General features: G+C 41.6%; 1 protein-coding gene across 2 annotated transcripts in view; it reads left to right on the forward strand.

Annotated features, from left to right (window-relative positions):
- Positions 1–27,908, forward strand: part of LOC140491959 (E3 ubiquitin-protein ligase SH3RF1-like) — a 73,606-nt gene that overhangs the window by 34,868 nt on the left and 10,830 nt on the right. Inside the window, exons 3-9 of one of the 2 annotated variants that reach the window (XM_072590471.1) lie at positions 6,377–6,646; positions 8,489–8,584; positions 12,685–12,984; positions 21,087–21,190; positions 22,274–22,405; positions 25,291–25,487; positions 26,991–27,340. In XM_072590471.1, coding sequence (XP_072446572.1) covers positions 6,377–6,646; positions 8,489–8,584; positions 12,685–12,984; positions 21,087–21,190; positions 22,274–22,405; positions 25,291–25,487; positions 26,991–27,340 — 1,449 coding nt within the window. The remainder of the gene's footprint in view (positions 1–6,376; positions 6,647–8,488; positions 8,585–12,684; positions 12,985–21,086; positions 21,191–22,273; positions 22,406–25,290; positions 25,488–26,990; positions 27,341–27,908) is intronic. The other variant, XM_072590472.1, reaches the window with a different exon arrangement.

Below are 27,908 nucleotides of genomic sequence, written 5' to 3' on the forward strand. Positions count from 1 at the left end.
TGTGCCAGATAATGAACAGTAAGTAGTCTATTGCAGAGTACAGCAAAGCAAGTAGTTAGATCCGGAGTGCTGTGGCACCAGTGCCCAATGTAATTCCAATAAGTTCGGTTAACACAGAACTGAGTTGTGAACATCAGCAAAGTACAATTGCTGGATTGCACTGAGTACCTAATCAGAGCCAAAGTGCTTCCAAGAACCTTGGCACTGAACATCTGAGTGCCCTTCAGATGGCAAGGATGAAAATCATGCATGATTCCTGTTCTAGATCACTTCCAGTGATTTAGGTTGCACATGTGCACGTGTGATTTTCTAATGGAGCTGCAATACAGCTATGCTGTGTGGTTCCATGGACTCTATTAGCCTGTTGACAGTCAGCAATTAAGCTTCTACGTAGAAAGTGGACATTCCATTGAGGTACCGAGTGAGTGTGAGAACTACATGCCTGCAGGTGTTCCTGTCATGAGGAGAGGCAAGGAAGCATTTGGAGTGGGAAACAAAAATTAACAATAATCCGTAAGCATTAGCACATCAGAGAAAGATAAACTAAAGGAACATCGGCTATTTTACTCCTCAGAGCAGTGGATCATATTAAATTCACGCAAACATGCATCTGAATAATGTGAAATATATAACAATGGATTGATGTTTAGAAGCTTTCATTACATTTCTTTCAGGGCTTAATGTAAGGATCAAACTGGATTTGACATTGTTTGACCTATCTGCAGCACTTGACATGATTTGACTACACCATTCTGCTCTAATGCTTCTCCACCATGGTCCAATTGGAATTGAATGCACATAACTTGCTCTCTTTATCTCATTGTAACATTGGCAATGGCAATGTTTTGCTACCATTATCTCTGGTGTCCTCAAAGGATTTATCTATGATCCCTCCTATGTTATATGCTGCAACATCATTGAAAACACTACAGCAGTTTCCACATATACTGTGACAGTACCCAGCTCTCGTTGACCACTGTTTCTTTTCAAACTTTCTTTCGCCTTTAACAGATGGTATATCTTGCATCCATTAATGGATGGGCAGAATTTATTTTCCAAGTAAATATTTTGAGGATTGAAGTCATGATCTTTGATTCTTGCAACAAACCCATTCTTAAACCTCCAAATCTCTCATTTCACTTATTTTCTGAAGCTAACTAGACTATTTTTATCTTTTGAAGATGTATATAACTCTAAGATAAGCTTCTGACTACCTGTCTTCACCGTCACTAAAATGACCTATTTTTACCTCAGTAGCACCAACTGACTATACTAGCTTCACAGCTCAACTGCCACTGAAACACTCATACATGGCTTAGTTACTTCTAAACTTGACCACACCATTAAACTCCAGGTCAAACTGCCCTATTCTTTCCTCGATAAGTTTGTGGTCATCCAAATTATTGCTGCTCAAGACCTAATTTACAGTAAGTCTATTTGCTCATATCACCCTAGACTCACTGACCAATTCAGGCTCTGGATTAAGTGATGCCTCAATTTTAAAATTCTTAACACTGTTTTCAAATCCCTCCATGGCCTTGTTCTCCCCATTTCTCTCATCTCTTCCAGCTCTGCAACATTTGTGAGCAGTAACAAATGGGAGGGGGCATGTCCTACAGGATTCTCTTCTGGTAATGCTTTTATTTATTCTATGATTTACCACCTGATTCAATCACGTTTGTTAGCACATTAATTTGTGCTGATGATACCTGTAAATTCAGTTCTCAGACAGATTGTGTTGGAAGTGGGATTTTCTCTTTGTATTGGGAGTTTTCAGTGTTATGAAGGATTGTAGTAGTGTGTAGCATTTATTCGGTTTTTTAGAGAACTTTATCATTCCTAACTGGTCAGTAATGATTAGAAAAGCATTGAGCCGTAGAATATAATCTCACTAGTTATTTTTTTCTGTCAGTGTGAGGAGCAATGAAGTAATTGTGACTGGGGAATGTGAGAGAAACAGACACAGCTGTCCTCAAGAGTGCATAAGGCGACAGCTGGTCGAATTTGGGTCACAGTGACATGTCTGAACATACATCAGATCTGTGTACAGGCTTAATTTTCACAGCATGACTTGATCTGTGATCTTATTGTCTTCAGTGCCTTGAACAGTGACAACTCCTCAGTCTGTAAACAAAGTAACTCAGGAAGGTATCTGTTTGACATAGAACATAGAACATTACAGCACAGTACAGGCCCTTCGGCCCTCGACATTGTGCCGCCCTGTCATACTAATCTGAAGCCCATCCCACCTACACTATTCCATGTACGTCCATTTGCCTGTCCAATGACGATTTAAATGCACTTAAACTTGGCGAATCTACTACCGATGCAGGTAAAGCATTCCATAGGAGAAAGTGAGGACTGCAGATGCTGGAGCTCAGAGCTGAAAATGTGTTGCTGGAAAAGCGTAGCAGGTCAGGCAGCATCCAAGGAGCAGGAGAATCGACATTTCAGGCATCAGCCCTTCTTCAGGAATCCATTCCATACCCTTACTACTCTCTGTAAAGAAACTACCTCTGACATCTGTCTTATACCTATCTCCCCTCACTTTAAAGTTGTGTCCCCTTGTGTTTGCCGTCCCTATACTTGGAAAAAGGCTCTCCCTGTTCACCCTATCTAACCCTCTGATTATCTTGTATGTCTCTATTGAGTCACCTCTCAACCGTCTTCTCTCTAACAAGAACAGCCTCAAGGCCCTCAGCCTTTCCTCATAAGACATTCCTTACATACCAGGCAACATCCTAGTAAATCTCCTCTGCACCCTTTCCAAAGCTTCCACATCCTTCATATAATGTGGTGACCAGAAGTGTACACAATACTCCAAGTATGGCCGTACCAGAGCTTTGTACAGCTGCAGCATAACCTCCTGGTTCTGGAACTCAATCCCTCTATTAATAAAGGCCAAAAAACTATGTATGTCTTCTTGACAACCCTGTCGATCTGGGTGGCAACTTTCAGGGATCTGTGTACATGGACACCGAGATCTCTCTGCTCATCTGCACTCTCAAGAATCCTACCATTAGTCCAGTACTTTACATTCCGATTACTCTGGCAAAAGTGTATCACCTCACACTTGTTCACATTAAACTCCATTTGCCACCTCTCAGCCCAGCTCTGCATCCTATCCATGTCTCTCTGCAACCTATTACATCCTTCATCACTATCCACAACTCCACCGACCTTAGTGTCATCCGCAAATTTACTAACCCACCCTTCTAAGCCCTCATCCAGGTCATTTATAAAAATGACGAATAGCAGTGGACCCAACCCCGACCCTTGTGGTACGCCGCTAGTAACTGGACACCAAGCTGAACATGTTCCATCAACTACAACCCTCTGTTTTCTTTCAGCAAGCCAATTACTGATCCAAACTGCTATGTCTCCCACAATCCCATTCCTCCGCATTTTGTATAATAGCCTACTGTGGGGAACCTTATCGAACACCTTACTGAAATCCATATACACCACATCAACCAGTTTACTCTCATCTACCTGTTTGGTCACTTTGTCAAAAAACTCAATAAAATTCATTAGGCACAACCTACCTTTCACAAAACCGTGCTGACTGTCCCTGATCAGATTATTCTTTTTTAGATGGTTATAAATCCTATCTCTTATAACCTTTTCCAACACTTTACCAAGAACTGAAGTGAGACTCACTGATCTGTAATTACCAGTGTTGTCTTTACTACCCTTTTTGAACAAGGGAACCACATTTGCTATCCTCCAGTCCTCAGGCACTATTCCTGTATACAATGACGATTTGAAGATCAATGCCAAAGGCTCGGCAATCTCTTCCCTTGCTTCCCAGAGGATCCTAGGATAGATAAGCCCAGGGGACTTGTCTATTTTCTCTGTATCTTCCTTGCTAACATTTTCATTTTCTATAGTGAACACTGTCGAAAAATATTTATTTAGTGCTTCCCCTATCTCCTCTGACTCCACACACAACTTCTCACTATTATCCTTGATTGGCCCTAATTTAACACTCTTCATTCTTTTATTCCTGACATGTGAGACACAGAACAGCAAGTATATTTATCTCCTGCTGCTGAGATTTGTGGTGGAGGGAGTGGATGTTTATGGATGTAGTACCAATCAAAAAGGGCTGTTTTGTCCTCGATGGGTTCAAGTTTCTTGCATGTTGTTGGAGTGGCACCCATCCAGGTATGTGGGCAATACTCCATCATACTCCTGGCTTGTGCTTTGTAGATTTGAGGAGTCAGGAAGTAAGTTACTCACCACAGTACTCCTAGCCTCTGACTGATTATGTAGCCACTATATTTATTGATGGTCCAATTCCATGTCTGGTCAATGGTAACCCCCTCGGATCTTGAACTTGACATTCAGTGATGGTAATGCCATTGAATGTCAAGTTCTAGGGATTAGATTGTCTCTTAATGGAGATTGTCATTACCTAGCATTCTCATAGCACCATTATTTGTCATTTTTCCAGCCCAAGCCTGGATATTATCCAGGTCTTGCTACATTTTGGCATTGACTGCTTCTGTACTTGAGGAGTTGTGAATGAAGTCGAACATTGTGCATCTGTCAGTGAACATCCAACTTCAGACCTTATGATGGAGAGAATGTCATTCATGAAGCAACTGAAGATGGTTAGGCCTGGGATACTATCCCATGGAACTCCTGCAGAGATGTCCTGGAGCTCAATTGACTTGACTTTCAGCAACCATCTTCCTGCATGGCTTACATGCTATGGATGATTAGAAAAAGATTGGTTTCAAAGATGTAATTAAGATGTGGCTGCTTTTTGCCTGTAGCATGGGTGGGCTTATAATTGAAACAAACAGAGAAAATGCTGTAGAAATCCAGCAGGTCTGGCAGTACATGTGGAGAGAGAAAAACATTGTTACTATTTTGAATTCAGCATGATTCTTCTTCAGAACAGTTCGGAAGAAGAGTCAAACCAGACTTGAAAAATTAATTTTTAAAGAAGTATCTTAATTACATTGTCCACACACACTTGTGAGAAAGCTGATCTTAAATCATTGTGAATTACTTAACTTTTACAGAAATAGTTGCAGATAATTTGGTTGGTTTCTTCGTGTTTTTAAAAATATCAAACGTTTTAGTGTATTCTATAATGCTTGCACCTAAAAGAACCAGCAGAATTTTAACAGGTTCCTTGGATGACTGCAATCAAATGTGGTTACCTGAAACTTAAAATAGTTATCCATTAGTTCAGCAACATAGCCAGTGTGATGGGTGAGGACAGGTTTCTAATGCAGTTTTCAAACTGATAAAATGCACGAATGACCCTGGAAATGCACAATGCATTGGATGTACTCTACATTAGAAATTCATCAATCACTTGTGTAGATTTTCAGGGAAATTGCACTCAAGAAATGGTAACTAATAGCACTTCCAAATCTTCATGTTTATTTTGAACCCTAATTCCATGCTTTCACTGCATGTTCTCTGCATGTGGAGGAGAATTCTGCTTTGCAATTATAGAACTTCACCTGCAATCATAGAATCCCTACAGTGTGGAAACAGGCCATTTGGCCCAACAAGTCCACACTGACCCTCCGAAGAGTAACCACCCAGGCCCATTCTCCTACCCTATTACCATTTACCTCTGACTACACATCCCTGAACACTGTGGGCAATTTAGCATGGCCAATTCACCTAACCTGCACATCTTTGGATTGTGGGAGGAAACCGGAGAAAACCCATGTAGACACGGGAGAATGTGCAAACTCTTCAATGACAGTTGCTCAAGGCTGGAATTGAACCCAGGTCCCTAGCGCTGTGAAGCAGCAATGCTAACCACTGAGCCAATGTTCAGAGATATCGTGCAGATATAGTATAACCATTAAGTTGGTGATTTATTTAAGTCATAGCTTGCCAAGGGAGACCAGTGCCTCAAATATGTATTCCTAATATTGCTACAATTCATCTTCTACCTTATTAAGAGTGCTACAGGATAGAAATCTTCTGTGAAGACTCAATCAAAGCTTTAAAATTCTAACTTGGATTTTTCTAAGAGCTGCTGCTGCTCCACCACCATAACTTTGTTCAATGTCAAAGGTCCCAAGTGTAGAATGAGAGCCCACATTTCATGCTTTTATTTTAATCAAAAGGCTTGTTATGTACACTTTGACCAGCTATTACACTACACATTTCTCACTACTTGTAAGCACTTGCAGCCAGAGTCAATCATGCTTCGTTCTGCATTGATGGAATGGGGACAGTCCTTAGCTGGAGAGTTTGAGGGCTTGAGGATGAAGAGTGTTTCATTTGATAGCAGTTTAAAGGTGGATGCTTCCTTACATTAAGTCTCTCAGGCATGCGATGTTGCTTTCTGTATTGCTAACTCTCAAATCCCATTTGCTAAAGCTGCTGATCATTGCAGGTGCCATGTGCGAGAGCGTTGTACACGTATGGAGGCCAGAAGCCAGGAGACCTCAGCTTTAAAAAGGGTGACGTCATCCTTCTCCGTAGGCAAGTGGATGAGAATTGGTATTATGGGGAAATCAATGGAGTTTGTGGAATTTTCCCTCTCAATTTTGTTCAGGTTATCCATCATTTACCTCAGCCTCCACCTCTCTGCAAAGCTCTTTATGACTTCAATCTGAAAGAAAAAGACAAGGAAGCTAACAAGGATCTGCTGCCATTCCTCAAGGTACTGTCAACATGATTTTTGCAAATCATTAAAAGGTTGCATGACAATGGAAATGGCTTAAATCACAACAATATCCATGTACTAAAATGTCAATGGGAACTAATAATACATGACCATTTAAAAATCTTTAAAGGGTGTTCTTCATAAAATAGCTTCAGTTGGAACAATGAAGATGAAATTGCCTTTCGTGATATCAACAAAAGGATAATAGTGAATCAACAATTTACAGCCTTTTCCATTGATTGCTGTTTCTTTCTATGAAATGATTTGAATTAGTATGACTTGGTTACTATTGTGTGTGTACCCTCCTTTAAGAGATCTCACTTTGAAGAACATCACATGCTGTTTGTAGACAATATTATGTCCCTGTCTGGCACTTAGTCTGCTATGGGCCAGCAAGCAACACAACAAAAATCAATTTGTTTATTGTAGCTTCTGCTCCATAATTTATAATACAGTTTTAAATAAGCTAATGCACATAGTTAATAAATCCCTGATGACCAATTGATTATCAGACCACTATAATTAACATGACAGTTATGAGATCACAAAATATTAGCATTTTATGAATTAGGATTTCAGGCACAAATCGCACACTCCATATAATTTAGATCAAAGTAAATTCAATGTGTATTGGGGAATTCATCTATGACAGGGAATGTTCCTTTACAGGGTATTATTATATTATTATATTTCAAGGACTGCAATTTCCCCTCCCACCTGATCATCAATGCCTTCCAGTGCATCCCCACCACTTCCCGCACCTTCACCCTTGAACCCCACCCCTCCTACTGCAACAGGATAGACCACCATACCCCCCACCCACCCCCTCCCCCCCACCCCCTCCCCCCCGGTCCTCACCTTCCACCCAATTAATATCCGGACACAGTGCATCATCTTCTACCAGCTATAGTTTGACCCCACCACTAGAGATATATTTCTCTCCCACCCCTACTGGAATTCCACAGAGACCATTCACTCCATAACTCCCTCATTAGTTCCATGCCCCTCACCAACCCACCCTCCAGTCCCGGCACCTTCCCTTGCCACCACAAGAGGTGTAAAACCTGTGCCCACACCTCTCTCCTCACCTCCATCCAAGACCCCAAACGATCCTTGCAAATCCGGCAGAGAAATTCCTGCATATCCAAACACCACCTCTACTGTGTTCATTGCTCTCGATGGAGTCTCCTCTACATTGGAGAGACAGGATGCCAACTTGTGGAACATTCCAGGGAGTTCTGAGCCTCCTCCACCTCCCAATACTAGCTACCTGATGCCTGGAGGAAGAACGTCTCATCTTCTGCCTTGGGACACTCCAACCACACGGGATCACTGTCGACTTCACCAGTTTCATCATCTCCCCACTGCCCGCCTTATCCCAGATCCACCTCTCCAATTTGGCACCACCCTCTTGAACTGTCCTCCCTGTCCATCTTCATTTCTACCTATCCGCTCCACCCTCCACTCCAACCTATCACCATCACTCCATCTGCATTTACCTATCGTTTTCCCAGCTACCTCACATCCAACCCCACCTCAACCTTCTTATTTATCTCTCAATCCCCTTCACCCACCCACATTCCTGATGAAGCGCTTAGGCCCTAAACACCGATTCTCCTCCTCCTTGGATGCTGCCTGACCTGCTATGCTTTTCCAGTGCCACAATTTTCAATTATTTTTATATTCATGCCTCCATATTGGATGCATGACTTATGAAGCACATTTGTACTCCGGTGAGAACTCCTGCTTTATAACATTTCCTCACCAGAGGCACCTCCAAGTCTTTGATCAATGTTAAGCTCATGGTGAGTTTAATGACGTTTCAAACTTGTCTTCCAGAATGATATCCTAAAAGTGATCCGGAGAGTTGATGAAAACTGGGTGGAGGGAAAACTCGGAGATAAAGTAGGAATATTCCCCATTTCATTTGTTGAGGTGAGTAACCCTGGAAATTCTCCTCATAATTGATTGCATTTGTATTTTCTTTATCAGTTCAGTGATCTTGGTCAGGAATGTAATTTTCTTTTTAAAAGTGGACCAATGTTTGCGTTTGTGAAGAAAAGTCCATGAACAAAGGTATCTATCCAATGACTTCCATGATCAGATAACTTGTGACTGAAAGCATCACAGTGAAAATGTACACATAGCCTTTTTAATGTAACATTTGACAAGCACATCTTTCACCTTATGATTCACAATTAGTAGAATCTCTTATTCAAGGCAGACCTGAACTCATCTTTGTAAAAAAAAAGAGGCACACCTTGTAACTTAGAACTGTCCAAAGCTGAAGCTATCACAGGAGAAGCTTGGAATATGCTAGGTTTGTTGTTTTTCATAATTATCTGTCAGTCCAATTTAAAAATGCAGCGTTCAGCCCACACTCACAATTAATATAGTGCGCACACTTAACCAGTCACTCATTTAATTTGTTTCCTCTACCTCTTAGTTGTATAATCATTTCTGGAATCGCCACAATCTTTATACAACTATTTGGAGCTATTGTTTGAAGCCTTGTTGAGACATGCACATTTCACGGTTATAGGGAAATTATTTGCATTGTAGCGTTTTTTATTTTACAGAGCAACCCAGTTTCCCATGATTAACATTTGCTTGACTACTCCTAAACAGGGAAGGATTGCTTTATTGATTTTTCTCTTGTTCCTTCAGCATCAGGTTATACAATTACTAGCAATGAATCGTGATTACAAACACACACATGAAGAGAAGGAGTAGGTCCTGTTCTCCCACTTGATAAGATCATGGCTGATCTGACTGCAGCCTCAACTCAATTTTTCTACATACCCAATTCTCTTTAACTCCTTTGTCAACCAAGAGTCTATCTAACTTTGCCATAAATATTTTCAAACATCTGGTTTTCAGTACTTTCTGAGAAAAAGAAAAGAATTCTGTTGATTAAAAACTCTCTGGGAGTAAAGAATGCCAGGTATTTAAGCTTCTCCTTTTTCTCTTTGTCTCCATTCTGAGTGAAGAACCCCTTATTTTTAAACTGTGACCCCCTAGTTCTGGTCACTCCCACTAGGAGAAACATTCTCTCAGCATCTATCCTGCCAGGTCCCCTCAGGATCTTGTATGTTTCAATAGGATCACCTCTCATTGCTCTAAACTCCAACAGACACTGGCTTACCTATCTGATTTTTCCTTATAAGCTAACCCCTTCATCCAAGCAATCAGATGGGTAAACTGTTTTTGAATTACTGAATCAATAATAGTTCAATATTATGATCAAGATGGAGAACCCTATCTCTGACCCTGATCAGTTTTAAGAATTACCCACTGACCTTTGGATGTCTTCTGCACTTGACATTCCTGGACAGAATCTCTTGTTGCAAACTGAACCAGAAGTCCAGCAGCAAAGCATGCTCCCTTTGCAGCATTTAGTGGGCCTTGTCCTGTGATCTGAACATCCAGCAGCATGATCAGCCATTTCAGTAGCTTCTTTGAAAAGGCTACGTATGTCAGAAATATATGGGGTTAAGGTGCCAGTTGGGTGAGGAGGGCATTGTGCCATGGATCAGACACATAGTTGGAATGCCAGTGGGTAGGGTAAAAGTAGCATGGTAGTTGGAGTGGGGTGCCAGACATGGGAATGAGTGTTTTTGGTGAGTTGGTGTTGGTTAGTGGCAGGATTGGTGGTGGGGGTGCAGGGCGGCAGAAATGTGGTGTCAAGATTGTTCCCAGGTCAGAGGTTGACACTGGGAGTTGAGTCTGGCAGGATTGGAGGTAGTGAGGGTGGAATCATGTCGGGTTGTTGCAGGTGAGTGAGTGCCTGGTGGTTGAGGATCAAGGGGTCTGAAAGGATTGGGAATGTATACTTTGTGGAATCAGATTTGAGTTGGGTGTTCATTTTATTTGTTATAAAGGAGCTAGAGTAGGTTTTAATTTAAACATTCCTGGATAACTATTAAGCTTAACTTTTTTTATTCATTCTTGGAACATGGGCATCACTGGCTGGCCAGTGTTTATTGCCTGTCCTTCGTTGCTATTAAAAAGGTGGTGGAGCGCTGCCTTCTTGAACCACTGCAGTCCTCATGCTGCAGGTAGCCCCACAATGATATTAGGGAGGGAATTCCAGGATATTGACCCAGCAATAGGAACAGCAATATATTTCCAAGTCAGGGTGGTGAGTGGCTTGGGGGCAACTTGCAGAGGATGATGCTCCCATGTATCTGCTGCCCTTGCCCTTATAGTTGGAAGCTGTTGTTTGTTTGAAAGGTGCTGTCAGAGAATCTTTGGTGAATTTCTGCAGTGCAGCTTGTAGATAGTACACACTGCTGCTACTGAGCATCAGTGGTAGAGTGAGTGGGTGTTTGTGGATGTAGTGCTGATCAAACAGGCTGCTTTGTCCTGAATGATGTCAAGTCTTGAGTGTGGTTGGAGCTGCACCCATCCAGCAAGTGGAGATTATTTCATCACACTCCTGACTTGCGCCTTGGAGTTGGTGGACAGGCTTTGGGGATAGCGAGTTTTGAGAAGATTTGTAGTTCAGGATGAAGCTCTGGATGTAAATTTGCTCACTGAGCTGGAAGGTTCATTTTCAGATGTTTCGTCACCATACTAGGTAACATTAGTGAGCCTTTGTTGAAGCACTGGTAGTATGGCTCACGTTTTATTTATGTGTTTAGGTTTCCTTAGATTGATGGTGTCATTTCCTGTTCTTTTTCTCAAGGAGTGGTAAATGGGATCCAAGTCAGTGTGTTTGTTGATAGAGTTCCAGTTGGAGTGCCATGCTTCTAGGAATTCTCGTGCATGCCTCAGTTTGGCTTATGCTAGAATGGATGTGTTGTCCCATTCAAAGTGGTGTCCTTCCTCATCTGTATGTAATGATACTAGTGAGAGTGGATTGTGTCTTTTTGTGGCTAGCTGGTGTTCATGTATCCTGTTGGCTAGTTTTCTGTCTGTTTGTCCAATGTAGTGTTTGTTACAGTTCTTGCAAGGTATTTTGTAAATGACATTAGTTTTGCTTGTTGTCTGTATGGGGTCTTTCAAGTTCATTAGCTGCTGTTTTGGTGTGTTGGTGGGTTTGTGGGCTACCATGATGCCAAGGGGGCTTTAGGGAGTCAGGAATTGGGTTACTCGCTACAATATTCTGAACCTCTAACCTGCTCTTGTAGCCGCTGTGAGGCAGAGTTAAAAGCCTCTGAACTCTCCAACTTTAATGGGCCCTTTTGGATGGTCCTACATGTGGGGAAATTACACACTGGACAACTTAATTTCCTTGGTGATTCGTACAGAGTCAGCTGCATTAGCAATTTCATATTGTTCCAACAGACAACTCCAGTGCTGCTCCAACAATTCTCTGGCTATCAGAATATCGGGTCCATTATAATATTTCTCCAAATAAGAAAATCTACCATGCAATAAAATATTAGTTAAAATTTATAGAGTAGTGGGCCAGCTCAGAAGATTTGCAAGGCTGTATGCTACAGAGCCGAGTGACATTCTTCCATGCTTTAAGATTCATCCAGAGGGCTCAAAGTACGTGTTAATCACTCGATGTACCTATCAATTTCTTGTCTCCCTTATTATTACAGAGGTAATATTAAAATAATAATACCTTTGTCAAAATAACTGCGAGAGAAATGCAATACGAGTGCAATATTTGTATGTAGCCCATACCACAATTTTCACTATGAGCTAGATGCAGCCTTACAGGGAATGTGGGCAAGTGATAGGATGAATCTTCTCAGAACTGAGGTGAAACATCTCATAGTCTGTTTGCTCAGCTTCATTGACAAATAGTTTGGAGCATTTTAACTGCATTGATCTCTCTGCCAGGCTTTGATATCCAGGACCCAAAAAGAAAGAAGTGAAAACATGCTTTCTTTTATGAAAAGAAACACATTAGAGTGAAAGAATGTAAATAAATTTCTAGAAACATAAAATAAATGTGTCATGTAGATAATGTTCTATTTACATATTTACATAAGTATGTGGGTAAAATATGCTCTGTTTACATATTTATGTAAATATGTGGATAAAAATAATTCACCCAATTATTTCTTTGTCTCCTACAGATGAACTCAACAGCAAAACAGTTATTAGCAATCAAAAGGCCAGATGGGAAAGATAGCAAATGCCAAGGCAGTGTGGCAGTGGCTAATTCGAGCACAGTGATCAAACGCACAGAGACAGGGAGAGTGGCTGCTAAAGAAACTCGCCACACAAGTGCAATGAATATACTAAACAGAATCTCCCACCCATCTCCATCCACCCAGCCCTTACAGATCAGTTCGCCAGTGCTGATTAGCTCCAGTAACCCAGCTGTTGTGGCCCAGATTACAGAAAGAAGGAGTCCATCCAGTCCCACCAGCAAGGTATCACTTTTGCTTTATCTCAAAACTCTTGGTGCCAAGATGGAAAGTGCTCTGAAATCCTGTGGCGGTGTAAAGCAATATTGAATCTAGTTAAACTGTCTTAGGATGCTGACTGCAAATTGGATCAGTCCTTCATTTTATCAGAGTTGAATAGAGCACTCCATTTGGCAAGGGAGTCTTTATTAGTGGAGACCTGTTCCCGCCCCCCCCCCCCCCCCCCCCCCCCCCCCCCCCCCCACCATTGCCACTAAAATTACACACAATGGAAATGACGGCAAGAATCCCAGAATCCACTCCTGCCAACCTATCTTAAAAAGCCCCGGTCCATCCTCAGGCGGACAGAGGGATGAACATCCAGGGTAATGACTTTATCTGTTTTAGTCAAGCACAGGCAATGGTAAAAAGAATTTTGCATTTATAAAGCACCTGTTATGTCTCTCAGGAGTATTACTCTGACCCTCCGTCAGGTTGCCTTGTGTACAAATGTAGCAGGCGTTTTGTGCTTAGTCAGACACTCCAAACATGATTACGATGAGGCTTTGATCTTCAAAGTAAAGAAAGCAAAGCTATGAAAGTAATATTGACTTGGAAATTGTGCAAATCCTTGGAAATATTACAACAGAACCTCTAACACCTACTGAAACAGTTAGTTTTGCTGTAGTGTCTCCAACTTCTTGAAGGTTTTTCCAGAGGGAAGTAATCTTCAAGGGTGACTACCCGTACACAGGAAACCAGCAGAGACGTCTTTGCTGCCATGGTCAGTATCTCCTGCCCTATTCCAACTTTCTTGAGAGCATTGGTGGTGGTGGGTCTCCTCCTTCAGCCTCTACTGTCTTGGTAAGGATGGTGTTCCCACAATCTATTAGTGAGGGAGTTCTGGAATTCTGGCTTTGTGTAATGAAGGACTGGCAAGAAATGCCTATGTCAGTAAAGTACATGATTATGAAAGATTTGGAGCTGGTGATGTTTCTGTGACCTTGTTACTGCTTTTCTCAATGTTGGAAGTCGGTGATTGCAGGGTGGAGTGTTCAGGTAGCTTTTAACTTGTCAGACTGCATATCTGATATCCTGTGCTGAATGAGCAGAAACTTTATCCATTTAGATACTGGGATGGTTGAAGTCATTGATTGTTCGCTCGGACAGTGGAATAGCTTGAGTCTTGTTTGCCGACTGGAATTGCAAACTGTTTTAGTTCCACCATTTGTGAGGTTAACTAATACAAACACATTTTGCTTTTACAAAAGTAGATGGAGACAACAGCTTCTTAACTAGAACATAGATTGGACAAATTGCTGCATTCATTTGAACACTTATAAGGCTGTGTATAACTTGATCTGCTGCTCTCACTGTTCCTTTCACATTCTAATCCTCGCTGGCTGCTGCTACAATAAGGCCATGAGATATGTGAGCTAAGTAGGCCATTCAGCCCACCAAGTCTGTTGCACCCTTCAATGGAATCATGGCTGATCGGATAATCCACAACCCTACTTTTCTGCCTTTACCTCATAACCTTAGATACTCTTACAGATTAAATATCTCTCTATCTCAGCCCTGAATATATGTAATGATCCAGCCTCAACAGCCCGCTACCCTTTGAAAGAAACAATTTATTCACATTTCTGTCTTAAATGTGCAACCCTTCTTCTGATGCCCTCTGATCCTAGACTCTCCCTCAAAGGGAAACAACCTTCCTGCATCTAAGAATGATCCAGACATCTACTTTAAGAACAGAGAGCTTTGATATAGGCTTGATATAAAATTGCATCTCATGATATGTTTTGGACTGCGAACTCTTGGAACAAATGAGTAGCGTGCTGCTAAGCCAACCAAAACCCCCACCAGGTTTGTATTGTTAACCAACACCGTTGGGGAACCAGACGATTTCCTAACCAAGGAGAAAGTGAGGACTGCAGATGATGGAGACCAGAGCTGAAAAATGTGTTGCTGGAAAAACACAGCAGGCCAGGCAGCATCCAAGGAACAGGAGAATCGACGTTTCGGGCATAAGCCCTTCTTCAGGAATGAGGCTGGTGTGCCAAATGGGCTGAGATAAAAGGTAGGGGGGAGGGAATTTGGGGGAGGGGCGCTGGGAATACGATAGGTAGAAACAGGTGAGGGTGAGGGTGATAGGCCGGAGAGGGGGTGGGGGCGGAGAGGTCGGGAAGAAGATTGCAGGTCAAGAGAGCGGTGCTGAATCCGGGGGAGGGGAAATGAGGAAGCTGGAGAAATCTACATTCAATTCTACATTTGGTTTCCTAACCAAACCAGGCTGGGGGCCTGTTTGGTGTCATGGTGTATACGGTGCTGAAACACTAATAGATTGTGGGAACACCACCCTTACCAGGACAGCAGAGGCTGAAGGAGGAGACCCACCACTGCCAATGCACTCAAAGTTGGAATAGGGCAGGAGATACTGACCATGGCAGCAAAGAAGTTTCCTCTGGTTCACTGTGTGTGTAGTCACCCTTGAAGGTTACTTTCCTCTGCAAGGGTTAATACTTAGTGACATAAGCACATCCATTATAATGATGTCTTATAGACTTCTGACAGGAAAGCTTAGGATGTTAAGGATGAGTCTCATGGTCTAGTCTACATATGACCCACAGCAATATGGTTGATTCTTAACTAGCTGCAGTTCAAGGGAAATTAGGGGTAGGCAATTAATGCTTTATTGTAATTAATATTATTTTCCCAATAAAAAAATCCTTGCTGTGCATATTCTTTAAAGCTGTGTCAGGGCAAATTTGGGAATTTGCTGGTTTAATCAAATTTTCACATTAGTGACAACTCTGGGAGTACTGGGGCTTAAATTTCAGCACACTACTATGACAATTTGTCCCAGTCTAGAATGTGAAATCATAATTAAAATTCTCTCATCAATGCATTATGAAAGGAAGGCTGCATTGTCTTTGGCTGAACTGTTAAGATAGATTCTGTTCAGGTGAGATTGAATATTGTATGAATTAGTTGCAGAAGGTCTTGCTCTTTTCTTGGTTTCCAGGCCAGTATCACCAATATCCCGTGAAAGAATAAAGATAGAACTGTTTGCTTTCCTGTTCTTTTTCACAAACACCTACATATATAAATACTAAACAATGACAAGATTTCAAAGTGCTAGGTTTGTCACAGTCAATAGACTTCCATTGGTTTCGCAGATGACTATTAACCTGAATTTCTATGCCTCAGAGTTGTTTCCTGTGGGAGCCAGTGGCATCACCAAAACGTCAGATTGCTGTGTTTGGCTGCATCAAGGAGATGACAGGAGCCCTGTATGCCATGAAAAAGGACTTCACAAACTTCTGTCTAAACAGAGAAGCACAGAGGAACTTTGCATGTGCTTTTTTTTCCAGGATCACATGCTTCCTGGTATCCTGGCAGCAGCTGCCCTTTTTTTCTCTGATGTTAGTAAATTGTTAACATCATATTCTAGCCCACAATGAACAGTGTGACTGTTCAGCAAAAGGGCTTAGTCCCTCTGCTCTTGACTCCCTTCTGTGACTTGTCCAAATGTGGGCAGTGCTCATACAATGTGAGTAATGTTGCAACCAAGAATATTATGAAGGAAAGCATTAGCTCTCTAAAACTATTGTTTAATTCCTCATGATCATGCTTCACAATCTCCCTGCTGGCAAGTGGCATATTTAGCCCAATGTTTTGGTTTCAACAGCATGTAGGTGTAATATCGAAAAATATGTGAGGTGAATAGCAGACTCATCAGCTTCATGTATAAACATGTTTGAGAAAATTCTAAATCAAATAGATTTTTAGCTGTGATTTGTATCCGACACAACATACATCACTCATCATTCAGACTATGTTACTGTTAAAGGAATAGACTGAATGGACAGTATCAGATTGGTTTCGCCCCCACATCTGGGTTTGTTACAGTAAAAATTGTTTAGCCAGCTTTTGAAATTTTTATACTTGAGCAATATCAAAGAAAAGTTCCTTTTAAAATAAGACCTGCATTTACAGAATACCTTTCCGTGTCTGTCATAGAAATCTCAAAACATTTTGCACTGTGAGTCACTTTGAAGTGCAGTAACTTGTTTAGCAAACAGAGCAAAAACACTTCTTACACAGCAAGTTTGCACAGGCAACATCGAAGTGAATGTTCAGTGAATCTCTTTGATGGTGTCAGTCAATGGAGGATTATTGGCCTAGATACCAAGAAAACTCCAAGATCTTCTGCAACTAATGTCATACAGTACTCAATCTCATCTGAACAGAATCTATCTTAACAGTTCAGCCAAAGACAATGCAGCCTTACTTTACTAATACATTGATGAGACCACTTAAATTATGCGTTCAGGATCTAGACTGGGACAAATTGTCATGATTTACTGGGGTAGTGTGCTGGAATTTAAGCCCCAATACTACCAGAGTTGTCACTAATGTGAAAATTTGATTAAACCAGCAAATTGCCCAAATTTGCCCTAACACAGCTTTAAAGAATATGCAAGGTTTTTTTTTATTAAGTGAAAATATGAATTACAATAAATCTATTTTCAATTGGCCGAGTGGTATTATCTGGATTAGTGGTGCTGGAAGAGCACAGCAGTTCAGGCAGCATCCAACGAGCAGCGAAATTGATGTTTCGGGCAAAAGCACTAATCCAGTATTTGGTTTTCAGCATCTGCAGTCATTGTTTTTACCGAGTGGTATTATCGCCCAACTATTAATTCAGAGACCCAGGCAATGTCCTGGGGACAGAGGTTTAAGTTCTGCCACAGCAGAAGGTAGAATTTGAATTCAATGTTAAAAGTTTGTAATTAAGTGTCTAAAGGTGACCATGAACCCATCTGGTTCACTAATGTCCTTTAGGGAAGGAAACTACCATCCTTACTTGGTCTAGACCCAGAACCACAGCAATGTGTTTTGATTCTTAAACTTCCCTCTGGGTAATTACGGATGGGCAATAAATGCTGGCTTGGTCAGCAATGCCCTCATCATGTAAATGAATTTTTTAAAATGTCAAGAAATGAACTTAACCCTGTAAATTTTAAACTGTGCCTCTTTTTAACGATTCCCACATACATACCAAGAGACAAGGCACCAGTATTATGGCTGGGTAAGAAAAGAAATGTCAGCAAAGCACAGTTCTGGCATCCGCATTGTAGAACTGAACTGAACCTGAAACATGAACTCTGCTATCTCTCTACAGATGCTGGCAGACCTGCTGAGTTTTTCCAGTAATTTATGTTTCTATTTCTGATTTCCAGCAACGCAATTCTTTTTTTTAATATTCAAAGTTGAGTTGGACAGCTTTTTTACTTGACTAGGGAATCTAGGGCTGTCAGGGTTAGGAGGGTTGGTTGTGTTGAGGCGACAGTCAGATCAACCATGATCTTACTGATCTTAGAATTAAGGAGAATCCAAAGAGTTTTTACAAATACATTCAGGACAAAAGGGTAACTAGGGAGAGAATAGGGCCATTCAAAGATCAGCAATGCGGCCTTTGTGTGGAACCGCAGAAAATGGGGGAGATACTAAATGAGTATTTTGCATCAGTATTTACTGTGGAAAAGGATATAGAAATATGGACTGTAGGGAAATAGATGGTGACATCTTGCAAAATGTCCAGATTACAGAAGAGGAAGTACTGGATGTCTTGAAATGGGTAAAGGTGGATAATACCCCAGGACTTGATCAGATGTACCCTAGAACTCTGTGGGAAGCTGGAAAAGTGATTGCTGAGGTATTTGTATCATCAATAGTCACAGGTGAGGTGCCGAAAGACTGGAGGTTGGCTAACGTGGTGCCACTGTTTAAGAAGGGTGGTAAGGACAAGCCAGGGAACTATACACCAGTGAGCCTGACGTCGGTGGTGGGCAAGTTGTCGAAGGGAATCCTGAGGGACAGGATGTACATGTATTTGGAAAGGCAAGGACTGATTAGGGATAGTCAACATGGCTTTGTGCTTGGGAAATCCTGTCTCACAAACTTGATTGAGTTTTTTGAGGAAGTAACAAAGAGGATTGACGAGGGCAGAGCAGTAGATGTGATCTATATGGACTTCAGTAAGGCATTTGACAAGATACCCCATGGAAGACTGATTAGCAAGGTTAAATCTCATGGAATACAGGGAGAACTAGCCATTTGGATGCAGAACTGGCTCAAAGGTAGAAGACAGAGGGTGGTGGTGGAGGGTTGCTTTTCAGTCTGGAGGCCTGTGACCAGTGGAGTGCCACAAGGATTGGTGCTGGGTCCTCTACTTTTTGTCATTTTCATTAATGATTTGGATGCGAGCAGAAGAGGTACAGTTAGTAAGTTTGCAGATGACACCAAAATTGGTGGTGTAGTGGACAGTGAAGAAGGTTACCTCAGATTACAACAGGATCTTACCAGATGGGCCAATGGGCTGAGAAGTGGTAGATGGAGTTTAATTCAGATGAATGTGAGGTGCTGCATTTTGGGAAAGCAAACCATAGCAGGACTTATACACTTAATGGTAAGGTCCTGGGGAGTGTTGCTGAACAAAGAGACCTTGGAATGCAGGTTCATAGCTCCTTGACAGTGGAGTCACAGGTAGATAAGATCGTGAAGAAGGCGTTTGATGTGCTTTTCTTTATTGGTCAGAGTATTGAGTACAGGAGTTGGGAGGTCATGTTGCAGCTGTACAGGATATTGGTTAGACCACTGTTGGAATATTGCGTGCAATTCTAGTCTCCTTCCTATTGGAATGATGTTGTAAAACATGAAAGGTTTCAGAAAAGATTTACAAGGATGTTACCAGGTTTGGAGGATTTGAGCGATAGGGAGAGGCGGAACAGGCTGGGGCTGTTGGCCCTGGAGCAACGGAGGCTGAGGGGTGACCTTGTAGACATTTACAAAATTGAGGGGCATGGATAGGGTAAATAGGCAAAGTCTTTTCCCTGGTGTTGGCAAGTCCAGAACTAGAGGGCATAGGTTTAGGGTGAGATGGGAAAGATATAAAAGAGACCTACGGGGCAACCTTTTCACGCAGAGGGTGGTACGTGTATGGAATGAGCTGCCAGAGGAAGTGGTGGAGGCTGGTACAATTGCAACATTTAAGAGGCATTTGGGTGGGTATTTGGATGGGAAGGGTTTGAAGGGATATGGGCTGGGTACTGGCAGGTGGGACTAGATTGGGTTGGGATATCTAGTCGGCGTGGACGGGTTGGACTGAAGGGTCTTTTTCCATCTCTATGACTCTGATTGGTGAAACAGGCTCGAGAGGTTGGATGATTGATTAGGTCCTGCTCCTACTTTTTTATGTTCTTACAGAGCGTAGAACAGTTCAGCACAGTACAGGCCCTTTGGCCCTCAATGTTGTGCCGATCTTTTACCTACTCTATTCTCATGATACAGAAGAACAGTTCCAGAGATGAGGGAGCATATGCGTGAATTGGAGAAACCAAAGTTGTTCTTGCTCAAGGCGAAGATCAAGAGAGGTTTTGATAGCGATGTTCAAAATCAAGAAGATTCTAGACTGAGAGGAGAGGGAATAGCTGTTCCCAAAAGAAGTAGGATCAAGAAGTAGAGGGCACAGATTTCAGGTTGTTGGCAAACAACACGGCGTTGTCATGAGGAGAAAAGTTTTCATGCTGCGAGTGATTAGGATCTAGAAAGCACTGTCTGAGAGTGTGGTGCTAGTGGGTTGAATCATGGCTTTAGAAAAGGTGTTGGAAAGTTATCTAAAAAGAAGTCATTTGCAGGGCTCTAGGAAACGGAGGGGTAGGATGGGGTGTACTGTTCCTGGAGAGGATCTCAGATATGGTGGGCCGAATGAACTTCTCTGTGCTGTAATTGTTCTATGATTCGATAAAAACTGAAAGAAACGCTGTAAATTAGAAACAAAAATGGAAGTTGCTGGAAAAGCTCAACAGATCTGGCAGCATCCGTGCAGAGAAATCAAAGTTAACATTTCGGGTCTGGTGACCCTTCCTCAAAACAGTTCTGAAGAAGGGTCACGAGACCCGAAACATTGACTTTGATCTCTCTTCACAGATACTGCCAGACCTACTGAGCTTTTGCAGCAACTTCTGTTTTTGTGTCTGAATCTAAAAATTGAGCATGGTTTGTAATGCAGGTGTCAGGAAGCATCACAATTCCAGCTGAAACCAGTTTTCTTTTCACAGATAAAGCATAATCCTTCTGAAGCTGGTGTGGCCAGTTCAGGTATTATTGATGCCAGTTCATCGTTTAACACTGAAATTCTACGTACAAAACCCCAAGTACCTGTGTAAGTACCAGTAGTATAACTGTATTGAATACCTGTCATGTCTATAGCAGTATCTGTAAAACTATAACCACACCTAGTTTACTCCATTCATTGAGCTTGTTAGACTTTGTATTTGCAATACAGATTCAGATATCAGATTCACTCCACACCTTTACAATGTCTTTGACTTTTGTGTATTGTTTTTTTTCCCCCTACCTCACCTCAATGAACATATAGAATTGAAGGCCATGGTCTAAGCTAAACTTGCATATAAATTGTTCTTCCAGCAGAAAAAGCTTTTATGTTCCATACAAAGGCTGCAATGTGACATGGAGACAGGAATCTCAAGACTGAATCGGCCACAGGATTGCTGCCTCTCCCAAGGTTCTTTTCTCCCAGACAGTTGGATGTTGATGATAAGCTAGGTCCTTTTATTAATGAAGACATCACCCCAAAGGCCCAGGAGCAGGAACTAGATGACCCAAGACGTGGCCTCCAATCAGTATTCGCAGACTGAAGGCTAAACAGTCAGGGATATTGTACTTTTGGCGTTTGTCCATGAATGGGAACCACCAAGAGGTCATCTAGCAACCCATCATCTTCTACATCCACTTCCATTGTAGCTTAAGATGCTTCTCTAATAACACAGACACCTGTAGATATGCTGGCCCTGACTTTAAATATCAGAACAGGGTCAAGAGCAAGATGCTGTGAAAAAGTGGATTTCTCACTATCATGGTGCAGTGGTCTTGTGGAGATCTGGTTTCTTGCATGTTAGAGTCACAGAGCCAAAGTGTAGTAAAGGACAGAAGAGTCTTTTGCAAAGCAATCTTGTTGTTCTATCCCCTCATGTTTTCTCTACACCCTCCGTTTTATCTCTTCAATGTATTTCGAATTTCTGTTCAAACTTACTATTAAACCTGTTTCCACCCCTCTATCATACATTGCACCTCTCAACACCTTGTTACACCAAAAAAGCTTTTCCTCATGTTGCTTTTGTCCCCCAATCACCTTAAACATGTGTCCATTCCAAGAAAATTATCTAATTATCACTAACTAATGGTCTCCTCCATGGATTATTAATTCATTCTCATCTCCGATCAGTAGATCTGAAGAACAGACTGGGGACATGTTTCCAGTTTATGGGATGTCATCAGATGGCTGGATCAGAGGGATGTCGATGCAAATAAATAAAGCTGAGAGCCTGCCTTGCAGTTACAATGAATCTAGTAGGAGGTAATTAATAAATCATATAATTGATGTATCCATCAATCATATGTGGTGATGTAGCTCACAAGGTGCTGTATTTGCCTTGTTCCTCTTTAAAACGTGTGGTCATGGAAATTAAAAATAAAATCACATAATGCAAAAGCTGACTACACATGGAAACAAAATTTACAAGGAACCTTTTTTACCTGCTGTCTTTAGTGCTAAGAAGAATCTGTGAATAGTGGGAGCTTGTGAGAAGTAAAAACAACGAGAAATAAATCAGCACTTAATTAATGGATTAACAGAACTTCTTTTCAGACAACTTCTTTTATGGTGACAACTATTTCAAATTGAACTATTGGCAATACCAAAATATTTACAGTCTCTGCTTCTCTAATTGTTCAAAGGCCATTAGAACGTACGTATTCATTGTTCACTGAGGTTGATAAACAAAGGGGTGAAAGGTCATCTGAGTAGGTGGGTCGATGTCATAACCAGAGCGGCCAATGACCTGATTGAACGGTGGAGCTGAGTGGCCTACCCTCTCTGTTAATTACCATCTTCTTCACCTAAGGAAGGTCCACACAATATCGCAATTCAAATTAAATTGCATCTGTATGACTGTATTCATGTTCTTCATCTCTATCTTTCAGTGCACTATCCATGCTGGGGTAAAGACAGGGAATCACAGTGGAATTTCCATTTCTTACCAGAGTGGGCGATTCTGTCAAATCCCTCGTGATGTTACTGCTGTAGAGAACAGCTTCAGGGAAATTCCCATTGTACCTGTTCCCTCAAATATTGATAAACACCACTATTTGTATATTTATATATCATAAAAAGGCACTTAATTCAATTTAAAGTTTGTAACAACTCCTCTCAGTTATGTCAATCAGGTGCTCTCTCCCTTATTCTGAAGTTAAGCCTAAACCATATGCATCACATAACACTGCACTGAAATTTTTAAAATGCTGGTTTAAAAATCAAGGACATTTGAAGGATTTTTGCACTTTTTTAGGAAGTAAGTAATCTGACACTCATTGCAAGTATTGTTTACACAGCTGATGGTTGAAGCAGTAGTGCAAGCCTGATTTGCAGACCAGACCAAATCAAGGGGTGTGTACATATGGAGTTTTAGTTGCCAAGAATTAGTTGACTAGTCTATGGACCAGTGACCAGTTATTGGTTACAAAGGCCTTCTGCCTGTTTGCAACTCTATTGCTAGCTCCCAGGCAATTTCATAGCTTGGGGGTCTGAAGGTTTTAGCGGAAACTCTCAGGCCTCTGGAGAATGAACTGTTTCTGCTCTGTAGTAGAATACCTAACATCTGAAGATAGCCAGTTTATTTCCCATCAACAGTTGCTGTAAGCTGTGACTTTCCATTAATAAATCAAAGACCTTTTAAAGTGGGAACAAGTTACCCTGTGTCTCCTACCAACAACTGGAATTATCTGAACAAAGAAAATTGAGAGGCACTGTTCTGATAAGCACAAAGATCATCCCAGCAAATGGGCAGGGACCACTGAACTGCCTTCCCAGTCTTTCACTGTATCTTTGAAACCCTTTCTTTTCGCAATTTGTGGCTATGTGTGTCTACAGGGAGATTTTGTAAGGTGGTTAGAATTTCAACCAGTAGTATTATAAGCCAACAGTTCATAATTGTTTACATATAGCCAGAGTCTATTTGCTTGTAATAAATAATCATTCTTATTAGGCATAGAAACTGGGTCCATGTTTTCTGTCCACCTAAAAGACAGGTAAATTGTGGAATTTTGTGCAAGTTTAAAAAAAAACTTTAACCTCTGTGATGGCTCCAGAAATATTGGATCTCAATTTCCATCTTGCTACTGCAGTGCATCATAACACTCACTAAAAGTAGGTTGAGCAGGTAATTTAGATGAAAATTTATTGCAAGGAAAGGTCACAATAGATTGTATTATTCCGTATAGGCAGTATTGTGTCCTATCATGTTAAGGTTTATGATATTAGTGGGGAGCCTGGAAGGGGCCGTCAAAAATCCCAATGGAGTGAGCAAGGCCTGTAGTGACGGGGACCTGCCAAATTTAGTGGCAGGACCTACTCACTATCACTTCTACAATCTGTTTCTGGCCTTGGAACCAGCCAAATAGACAGGCTGAGTCAATAGCAGGGAGGGTAAAACAGCAACAAGAGGTTCCAGCTGGGCAACCATGACAGTTTCCCTCAGCAATCAGAAGCTGGACCAGGTTAGCGGTTAGCACTGCTGCCTCACAGCACCAGGATCCCAGGTTCGATTCCAGCCTTGGGCGAATGTCTGTGTGGAGTTTGCACATTCTCCCTGTGTCTACGTGGGTTTCCTCCAGGTGCTCCAGTTTCCTCCCACAATCCAAAGATGTGCAGGTCAGTTGAATTGGCCATGCTAAATTGCCCACAGTGATTAGGTGCGTTAGTCAGAGGGAAATGGGTCTGGCTGGATTACTCTTCGGAGGGTTGGTGCGGACTAGTTGGGGCCGAAGAGCCTGTTTCCACACTGTAGGGAATCTAATCTCGATGAGGCAGAAAGCGAGAGAGAAAGACTAGACTTGTGCTCCTGTTCCTTCTGTGGCCAAATGGAGTTACTAAAAAAAAGATTTGCTTATGACACCCATAGTTTTCATATCCTTTGCAGGTCGGATTTCACGACCTCTTGGAATCGGTCAATTTTAAATCAGACTTCCAATTGGATTATAGAAAACCAATTTAATTATATTAATTAAGTATCCTGCCCACCACCATGAGGTAGATATTGGCCTTGCAGCTGGCTTGTTATAGACATGTCTTTTATATTAAGTACCAAGCCCTTCTCATCCAATGTAGGGAGTATGAATGGTTTCAGTATCAAAATCAATGAGTTTTCAGTGGGACCAATTTAAGAACGTGTGTTTGTGTTGTAGGAATACTTGCAGACTCCCAGATCAGAGAGGTTCGGATGGTCTGTTGGCATCGGCAAACGCTCAAGAAAGAGGAACTGCAAGTGAGGCCAGTTTAAACTTGCAGACAAGCCCCAGCGGCAGGCAAGTTGCTGTGACATCACCACCTGTTCCGTCAGGGGCGACAATAGCAAGACATATCCCTGGGTCTAGTTACAGGGGTAAGTTGATTAATTTATTGTACAGAGGAGTCTAATACTGAAGGAATGTGTCGAATGCAGCTGCAGCCTCCACCTGCTCTGGCTGAAATTTGATCCAGGGCTGCAGTCTATGCAAATCACAACCAAACATTTTTGTGGTCATACATTTTTCTCCCATACTTTCTTCTTGGCTTTCTCCCTCATTGTGTCAGAAGAGGAAACGTAGCAGAATACAAAGTATGCAAAAAGTGGATTATTGAGATGTTTTTATTAAGTAGCAACAGATTCAACAATTCCACCTGTTTAGATTGGCTTGCCTTTACAAAGTACAGGTTTTTAAATGGGCCCATGCAATGATAATTGCTGGCTTGGTAATATTATGCAAGTCTGGGGAGGCTAAAGCTATTTGTACAGTTGCACAAGCCAAGTTGCAGCTTTCATGTCACAATAAATAGTTTCTAATTAATACCCAGTATCCTGGACTAATCTGTCAACCCAATATCAGTAAAACTGTCTGGTGATTGTCATATGGGTGTTTGTAAGACCTTGCTGTATGAAAACTGTCTCTCACATTTCCTATGTGTCTTCACTTCAAATGAACTTTGTTAACTGTAAAGTGCTTCATGGCTATCATGAAAAACATTACTGGCATATAAATAGATGTCTTTCTTTTTTACCCAGAATACTCTCTCAGGCTCTTCTCTCTTAGAGTACCAGTTTCTATACTTTGCTGTTTGTCTAAGCATGTAAAGAATGGTCTGACCAGAGAATAGGCTGAATATAAGCCTGGAAAATCATTCCATTCAATTTCCAAGCATTCTTTCAGCTTGCTGTGTTGTCTTGCACATGATCTGTGCATGGTAACCAACAAGCCTCCCAATGCTATTTCAATCCCACTCAACGTGGCAACAAATCTGAGCTGGGCATGCACGATACTCTGCACAGGATTGGAGGTGGGGTACTGACATGGATAGAGAATTGGTTGGCAGGAAGCAAACAAAGAGAGATGAGAGGGGGCTAGTTTAAAGGAGTGGTATTGGTGATGAAGATCATAATGTGAAGAAATTAGGAGCTGGACCCCGGTCAAATGTAGCCACTTTCAAAGATTCAGGTTTTCCAATTTAGGACGACCATTTGATATGGGAACTGTATGAGACTAAGACCTATTCTATCTCTCAGGTGACTGGTACTAACTGAACAAGAGCAAGGTGTTCTCTTAGTGTTTTGAGCCAATATTTATTCCTAAACTAGCATCATTAAAGCCAATTATCTGTTGTTATTTGGTAGGGCATTGCTGTATGAAAATTGGTTGCTTTATTTCCCTATATTACCACATTGACTACACTTCTATAATTCTTCCTTGTAGGATATTCTGGGGCCATGAAAGCTATTATATAAATGCAAGTTCTTCTTTTACTTTTTTCAGTGCAAATAAACTTGTTTGGAATAATAAATTTGATTGCATAGTAGTTTGGGCAGAAAATTTAAAGCTAACACAATCAATATGTTTCTTTGCTTTTTTAGTAAATGTACATCGACCAATAGTTGCAGTTCCCCCAGTACAGTCTCAAAGCACAAGTAGCCGATGTGCTCCAGCTGTTGTCATTCAAGCCCAACCTTTTGCATCTCATCAGTTTCTGCACCCAGTCACTATCCATGCTGCCCATTGCAACGGACTTCTTGGAGCAGGCAGATCTAACCTGTCCAACAGGCCCATTGCCAACACTGCTCCTATAATATGTCACAACAGAAAACCATCAGCAATGCAAGATGATGAAGCTTCAAATTGTACAACTGTGGACCAGGGATGTGTACCAATGTCAGATCCTACACCATCGCACTGCAAGGCCGAGGACAGAAGTCGTGTGCACAAGGTGGGTCTTATTCATCTACTCAAAATATAGAGACATGAGAAACAGGAAATTGCCTCAGCTATGTTTCAAGGAGGAGGTGGGCAACAAAGTGCAAATTTAGAGTAGCCTTTTTAAAGACAAGGAATTGGAATTTAAATCATGTTTTGAAAGATAATGTAATGAAATAGATGTGATGAAGGAAAGGTTATAGTTTTGAGAAGATTTGTAGCTCAGGTTGAGGTTCTGGATGTAGGTTTGCTCACTGAGATGGAAGGTTCGTGTTCAGACATTTCGTCGCCATACTAGGTAACATCATCAGTGAGCCTCCGATGAAACATTGGTGTCAGTGACCTGCGTTCTGTTTATGTGTTTAGATTTCCTAGGGTCGGTGATGTTATTTCCTGTGGTGACATCATTTCCTGTTCTTTTTCTCAGGGGTCCAAGTTGATGTGTTTTTTAATAGAGTTCCAGTTGGAATGCCATGCTTCTAGGAATTCTCGTGCATGTCTGTTTGACTTGTCCTAGGATGAATGTGTTGTCCCAGTCAAAGTGGTGTCCTTCCTCAGCTGTATGTAAAGATACTAGTAAG

The sequence above is a fragment of the Chiloscyllium punctatum genome, chromosome 20 (assembly GCF_047496795.1).
Source record: "Chiloscyllium punctatum isolate Juve2018m chromosome 20, sChiPun1.3, whole genome shotgun sequence".
Taxonomy (NCBI): Eukaryota; Metazoa; Chordata; class Chondrichthyes; order Orectolobiformes; family Hemiscylliidae; genus Chiloscyllium; species Chiloscyllium punctatum.